Source organism: Rhinopithecus bieti, unplaced genomic scaffold (assembly GCF_001698545.2).
Source record: "Rhinopithecus bieti isolate Rb0 unplaced genomic scaffold, ASM169854v2 scaffold_23460, whole genome shotgun sequence".
Lineage (NCBI taxonomy): Eukaryota > Metazoa > Chordata > Mammalia > Primates > Cercopithecidae > Rhinopithecus > Rhinopithecus bieti.
In genome coordinates this window covers 2,365,261-2,373,369 of record NW_016811040.1, presented here as the reverse complement: position 1 = coordinate 2,373,369, position 8,109 = coordinate 2,365,261, and the positions used below count along the sequence as shown (strand labels likewise).

At 33.1% G+C, this 8,109-nt stretch overlaps 1 protein-coding gene across 1 annotated transcript in view; it reads left to right on the top strand.

Annotated features, from left to right (window-relative positions):
- TOP2B (DNA topoisomerase II beta) overlaps nt 1-8,109 on the top strand; it is a 67,262-nt gene that overhangs the window by 23,302 nt on the left and 35,851 nt on the right. Inside the window, 4 exon segments of the mRNA XM_017893408.1 lie at nt 3,062-3,207; nt 4,026-4,123; nt 5,189-5,401; nt 7,310-7,483. Coding sequence (XP_017748897.1) covers nt 3,062-3,207; nt 4,026-4,123; nt 5,189-5,401; nt 7,310-7,483 — 631 coding nt within the window.

Sequence of the window (8,109 nt, the reverse complement as noted above, 5' to 3'; positions counted from 1 at the left end):
GGTTTCAAGGAAATTTTGCTATTAAGATTCCTTTTCCTTGTTTAGGCAATTGTCAGTTAAAACCATCTCTCTCTTCATTTATTATGTTTTAGGAGAATAAGGAATAATAGACACTGAATGTTTGATATTTTTGAATTGTTTTCAAAATTGAACAATTCTAATTGAAAACAAAGAACCTTCTTTAAATACACTCTTGATGAACGTAGTTGCAATTGTTTAGTTCTTTTATGTGGTACTAGCCATATTAGTCCAAATATTTTAGCCACATTAATACAATAAGATTGAATTTAAGAAATAGTGTATAGCATACCATCATAACAAAGTGAAGTGAGCTAAACCAGTTGCAGCAGCTCACGCCTGTAATCCTGGCACTTTGGGAGGCTGTCAGGCGGATCCCTTGAACCCAGGAGTTCGAGACCAGTCTGGGCAACATGGTGAAAACCTGTCTCTACCAAAAAAAAAAAAAAAAAAACCCAAAATTATCTAGGCATAGTGGCACGTGTTTGTAGTCCCAGCTACTCAGGAGGCTGAGGTGGGAGGATTGCTTGAGCCTGGGAGGTCAGGCTGCAATGAGCCATGATTGTGCCACTGTACTCTAGCCTGGGTGACAGAGCGAGACCCTGTCTAAAAAAAAAAAAAAAAAAGACAATGAAGAAGTGAGCTGTAAGACAACTCTGTAGACTGGATAAGGGCTCTTGGTTTATTTTACTTATCAGTTCATTACAGATTTTGTACAAAGTGTAATTCTACATAATTCTGGTACTTCTAGTGCCTTTATCACTCCATTTTACACTCTGTTTTAATCAACAAACATTTTGTGTAGGCATAAGAGGGAAAATTATAAATAAGTTTATTTGTTTCTTAATGGCAATAAGGTATCCATTTTTTTTCATATCTCCCACCTCATTTTAACTGCCTCTGGTAGGAAATTGTTTTATTTCAATATAAACAAAAATCCTTAGCTATTCCAAGAAGAAAAGGTGATGGTAGTATATTTTTTCACCCCTCCTTTCTTATTTCTTTTGTTGTTTATGAATCATTGATGAAAAATTGAGTCTTAATCTTGCCTTTAATTGAATTTCATATACTTCTAAAATTGGCATTAGGCAAGCATTTTGTGAGAAGTTGCTGATTTGTATATTGTATTTCTGAGTTTTAACTATAGCATTTTGTCTCTTGTGAATTTTGTCCCATAGTCACTTTTTTTTTTTTTTTTTAACCACATATACTATGGAATTAGTATTATTTTGATTAAAATAAATGCTATTTCAGAAGTGCAGTTTTGCTTCAGTAAGATTTCTAATTGTCATTTTAAAGCTAAATTTAAATGAGAAAAGAGCTGTTGCACTGTTTATCCAATTGATCCAGTTTTCTCTGCTGTCCATTTTGTATCCTTTGAGTTTCATTCTTTTAACATTTTGTATAGCAGATTTTATTTTCTTTGTACATTTGTTCACATAAACTTCTTGTGTGGAGGAGAGGTTAAATTTTAATAGCTAATGGGCAAAGTATATAGGATATATAATACAGTCTAGCTCTTATTCTTTTTTTTCCTCCATGGTATTCTGTGATGTGGGGATAAAATTTAAGGAAAACGTCATGGTTGTAAAGCCATGAGAATAGATTAAATACAAGGTATGCTATACAGAATTTGGACAGTTCTTCTAGAAGTTAGAGAAGTTAGAGCAACTTCTTACAAGGGAACTTAACACTTATTAAATAATATAACATAATAGTATTGAAACAATTTATTTGTGGATGTCTGTCTGACTAAAAACCAATGTGGAATCTGGGCGTGGTGGCTCAAGCCTGTAATCCCAGCACTTCGGGAGGCCAAGGTGGGTGGATCATGAGGTCAGGAGTTTGAGACCAGCCTGGCCAACATGGTGAAACCCCGTTTCTACTAAAAATACAAAAATTAGCCGGTCGTGGTGGTGCGCGCCTGTAATCCCAGCTACTTGGGAGACTGAGACAGGAGAACTGCTGGATCCCAGGAGGCAGAGGTTGCAGTGAGCTGAGATCATGCCACTGCACTCCAGCCTGGGTGACAGAGCAAGACTCTGTCTCAAGCAAAAACAAAAAAAATGTGGAAAGCATATTAACCAGAGTTCAAAATATTCCTCTAGCTTAAGTATTCTTTATTTAGAATTGAAACTTTAAAACTATAGCTTTAAAAATATTGTATACTCATGCTAAATTACATATGTAGACATTTCTTCTTTTAACAAATGGAATCATAGTATATATACTATTTTATATCTTTCTCTTTATTCAACATATAGACAGCTTTCGTTATTAACTTACATAGATCCACTTAATGTTTTTAAACTACTTGCAAGTATTTTATTATGTTGATGTGTCATTTATTTAACCTCTTGCCAACTGATAAGTGTTGGATATTTAGATTTTCAATGTTTTTTTTTAGCCTAATTATTTTTGAAACTTTATTTGTAAACTATTAAATGCAGTATTCTTATTCTTAATTTTTATTGAAGATTATCAATGGAGCAAAGTTACAAAATTCTGAATAATTGTTTAGAGATTACAGAAATAAATACCAGATCTGAGAAATGATATAGATTGAAATTTCATAAGAGAGGTGAGTTTAATAGCAAGTTCCAGTTCATACTCATATGGACTTAGCTATGTCGAGGATGCCAAACGTTGATTTTTTTTTTTTTTTAAATTGTGATGAAGATAATTAACTTACAAAATGCCTATTTTAATTACAGTACCATGTGCTAAACATGATGAAACCTTTTTTTAAGGTTTTCTTATGAGTATGTTGCCTTTTTTGTCATCCTGAGATATTTAAGGTCTGTAATTTTCCATTCTTGCCTTTATTTCCTTCATAATCCTTCTCTATTAGTTATGACTCAGGGAAAGAAATGTTTGTCCTCAGCGAGTATTTTCTTGAGAGATGAGTCAGTGCCTTTCAATTGATAATGACTAGTATCTTACAACCTTTAAGGTTTATTCTAGATTACTTTTTAATGAATTAATTTATCTTTACAATTTTAAGCTCTAAATTCTGCTTTTCTTTTTCTTTTTTTTAATACAGTGAATCTAATATTATAAGCATTTGGAATAATGGGAAAGGCATTCCAGTAGTAGAACACAAGGTAGAGAAAGTTTATGTTCCTGCTTTAATTTTTGGACAGCTTTTAACATCCAGTAACTATGATGATGATGAGAAAAAAGTTACAGGTAAAGTCTGAATGGAATTTTGATTGAAAAATACTGTTTTCTTATTATAAAATGTATAACTTACTGAGGAAATTGTGCAGTTTTGGTGTGAGAAAATCATTTTCAGAATTAATATTTATAAACTATCATGTATAAATATTGTCGAGAATAGTTTAACAGTGACATTTTAAAACCTTAAGTCTGATAGTACATTGACTATGTTGTTAGAACTGCTGGAAGTTTAACTTGGCTGACAGCTTGAGTTTTGATTTTAGATAGGACTAGTATGATGTCTATGTATATAAACTTTTTATTACATAAGTACTATGTCTTTTGGTATTAAGTTACTTTTAAACTGTTTTCCTTAAGAAGGTCAGGATCGAAAATCTAGACTCTGTAAATAGAGTTGAAAGTGCTTTGACCAAAGCCATATGTTTTCATACTTATTTATGTTGCCCAAATAGGTTGATAGGTTTTTTTGTTTTGTTTTGTTTTGCTTTTAAACCAAGGCTCTGGGAAATGATATAGATTAAAATTTTGTAAGAAAGATACAAAGCTTAATGTTTTGAAATTGTAAAGACTGTGGTAAATGTACAAAATACCNAGACTGTGGTAAATGAACAAAATACCCATTTTAATTACACTACCATATATGCTAAATCTTAATTGTATCTTTCTTTAAATGAAAAAAATCTAATTATGCTCTAGAATATTCAATTGATGATTGATAATGCAGTTAGTGGAACAGTTTTGCAACAGCCTTGCCCTATGGTAGTAAATTAACAAAATTCCTTTAAAATCATTTTTACTAAACCTTTTACATTTAATTTTTCTTACAGGTGGTCGTAATGGTTATGGTGCAAAACTTTGTAATATTTTCAGTACAAAGTTTACAGTAGAAACAGCTTGCAAAGAATACAAACACAGTTTTAAGCAGGTATGCTAGAAACACATCTATTTCTTTTTTTAAAATAATGTTTTGTTATTTTGCTGAGATAGTAGAACCTTAGATAAACTGCAGTAATGCCTATATAACTTCATTTTTTGTTTTCAAAGCATTATCCAAGTCAACTCATCAGAGTAAAGAGACATTAGAATGCCTGGGAGATTTAATATAAGCCTATTCCTTTATCATTCCTTTAAAACAAAGTGCTTTATTTAACAGACTTTATTTTAGTTAAGTATTAGTGAAAATGTCCTAAACCTCACAGACTCATGTACATGCAACCACTTAGTGTGTTTGAAAAATTCCTCAATGAATCATCAAATCTGTATTTCAGAATTTTATTTTATTCTTGCAGGTCTATGAAAATGATTCGAAATTTTATATAAGCTAAAATAATTTTATTTTAAGTTTTCTTTATTGCTTTCCAACAACCCCATTGTTGAAGTAAGCTAAAATAATTTTGTCAGGAAAAGCATCATGCATGTTTATTTTTCTAAAAGTCTATATGGTCATGTTGAAGAATTTGAAAGAGATTTTGTGGACAGTTTATAAATTTGTACCGTTTAGTTTATTTTTAACATGAGAGAATTATCACAGTAATACAGTTGTCCCTCAGGATGATTAGTTCTGGGATGCCCTTTCTATAGTGAAATCAGAGGAGGATCAAGTCCCTTATATAAAATGGGGTAGTATTTGCATATAACCTATACACATCCTCCCATGTACTTTAAATCAACTCTAGATTACTTATAATACGTAATACAATATAAATGCCATGTAAACAGTTATGCTGTATTTTAAAAATTTGTATTTTTTATTATTTTTTCCCAAATATTTTTAAGCTGCAGTTGGTCAAATCTACAAATGTAGAACCTACCCAAGGGCTGACTGTATTTACTATTTTTTTTTTTGTCTGTAATGTTATCAAGGATTTGTTTGGTTTGTTGTGAGGTTGGAAAGTTGATATAGTTTGATGAATGAATTTAATGAGCGAAGTCTTTATATATTATGAAATATGGAAGCATTATAGAAATATTTGTTTTTTTTCTTGTAAAGACATGGATGAATAATATGATGAAGACTTCTGAAGCCAAAATTAAACATTTTGATGGTGAAGATTACACATGCATAACATTCCAACCAGATCTGTCCAAATTTAAGATGGAAAAACTTGACAAGGATATTGTGGCCCTCATGACCAGAAGGGCATATGATTTGGCTGGTTCATGTAAAGGGGTCAAGGTCATGTTTAATGGAAAGAAATTGCCTGTAAGTCTCCTGTAAAATAGTTTTAATACTATGTTATTTTATACAGAGAATATTGTTGGGTCTTCCTTTTTTAAAGTTCATCTGGTAATCTCTTTTACTGGTGTGTTTAGATGATTCACATTTAAAGTGATTATTGATACATTAGCCCATTCTTTCTTCAAATAATGCTTCTGTCTTGTACTTTCCTTTCCTTCTTGGTTATATATATGTTACATTATTTGATATTGTCTCCAGTTCTTGAATGCTCTATTTTATTCACTCTACTTCCTCTTTTTGTATTAGTTTAATTTTTATTCCCCTCTCTTCAAGTTTACTTTTTTGCAATCTCTGCATCAAGTTTCCTGAAGAGCCTGTCAAAGGCATTCCTCATGCTTTCTGTTTTTTATTTTTAGCATTTCCATTTGATTATTTCTTACAGTTTCCATGTCTTTGCTGAAGTTGCATGTTGTCTACATTTTCCATTAGATACTTTAACATACTAATTAATTGTTATTTAAAATATTTTATCTGATACATGTTACGACATCTGTGAGGTGCTTATTCTGTTTCTGATGATTGCTGTATCTTTTCAGATTGTTTTTTTTTTTTCTTGCCTTTTGACACGCCCTGTAAGTTGTGGAAAACCAGATATGTTTTGTAGGGCAGTAGATATTGAGGTAAATAAGCATTAGTGTAGGACTTAGGGTATATTTACCCAGGAGATGGGCTGTGTTTGAAGTTTATTTTTGCTGTAGTTATTAGTGTTGAGGTTTGTTGCTGCTGTGAGTACCAGAGACTTCCAAAATCTTTCTTGTTTTTGTCTTTCCCCTTGGCTTAGGGCCTTCTTTTTGAGCTGCCCCTCAGAGGTGATCTGACTCTCACAGCTCTTTCAGCTGAAACCCACTGTTGTTACTGGAGGCTTGGTAGCATGTTGGTAGATTTTGGGGGAGACGTTCTCTAATGTCTGATTACATCCCAGCCTTTGAAGTGCATGGTGAACCTGTATCTCAGGGGTTTGACCTTTATAAGTTTATGCCTCTCCTCCGTAGGTAAAGACTTTTTTTCTGCCTTCTATTCTCTTTCCCCAGCTGCAGCAGGTTTCCACCAGTGACCAGTGTTCTCAGCCTATGTCCTTGAGGTTCCCTGCCCTGCAGAATAAGCATTTTTTTTTTTGGGTAAGGGAGATAGATCTGGGTGGATTTCCCAGTGACTACTGTTTCTCTCTCCCAGCTGGCACCATGGAAATGCAGAGGGGAAACCTTCTCTAGATTCTCACTGGTCTTCTCTGTGAGAATTTGGTGGGTTTTCTGGAGGGAAAACTTGCGAGAGTGTGAATAAATGAACTTATGACTATAGCCCCTAGAAGCTTTACGCATTCAAACTAGCATACACTCTTTCGGTAGTAATTAGTCAAAATTTCTAGTTTAATGTTCCTACTATATCTGCCCCAGGTAAGCAAAAGCTTAGGTTTTGTGGTCTCCTACAGACACTTGTGTCTCTAGGCTTCAGGATGGCCAGCTCTCCTGTGATCTCAATTCTTCAGTGGGTTCATGAAAAACCCTTTAATTTGTTGTCTGATTACAAATTTTCTTGTAAGGATGGAAGCTTTTTTTCCTGCTAGTTCATTACCTGTCTGAACTGAAACTAGAAGTCTACCATATCATTTTAAAAATATAAATTTCTGAAATATTTTATAGCAATTTACCTGTCCCTTTACATCCTTTTTTTGTCAAGTACACATAGAAATGAATTTCTTTTTTAAAGGTCAAGGGTTAAGGAATAGATCTGGGAAATGCCACTAAGGTTTGGATCTGTACATTTAGAACTGTTGTAAATGAGATGAAATGAAAGTATATGTACTTAAGGTCATTCACCTCTTTGAGCTGCCAGTATAAGATTTTTAATTGTTTTTGTTTTTTAAATTAATAGGTAAATGGATTTCGCAGTTATGTAGATCTTTATGTGAAAGACAAATTGGATGAAACTGGGGTGGCCCTGAAAGTTATTCATGAGCTTGCAAATGAAAGATGGGATGTTTGTCTCACATTGAGTGAAAAAGGATTCCAGCAGATCAGCTTTGTAAATAGTATTGCGACTACAAAAGTAAGTAAGCAAATTATTTGTTTCCAAGTCAGCGGTGGAACAGTGCTTCATTAAAAACTACAAAATAAATAACAATATCAGCAACCTCAAAAAACCCAAATCTGTTTTTGTTAAATAAGAATTGACTTATGAAAATGAAAACCTGTTTTCTATGAAATCGTTGTATTAAAATTTATTTAAACATTCATTGAGAAGTAAGTTTATATGATTAGTGTTTGTAGTTGAACATATTTATATTTTATGAAATTTGGAATAACAAATTCCTTTTCTGTAACTTTTAGCCCCACCTCCCCAACCTCTGGGGAGAGGAGAGGGGCTGGTGACTGAGTTAAGAATCAATTATGGCTATGTGATAAAGCTCTATAAAAACTCCTGAACAATGGAGTTCACAGAACTCCTAGATTGGTGAATACGTTGAGGTGCAAAGAGGGTAGCATGTCTGGGTAAAGCATGGAGCTTTGTGTACCCTTTCCCCTGTACCATGCCCTATGCATCTCTTCCATTTGGCTGTTTTTGCTGGATCCTATATAAAAAACTGGTAAATGAAGTAAAGTGTGTTCTTGAGTTCTGTGACCTGTTCCAGCAAATTATCATTCCTGAGGAGTGGGTCATAGGTTCGTTAGAAG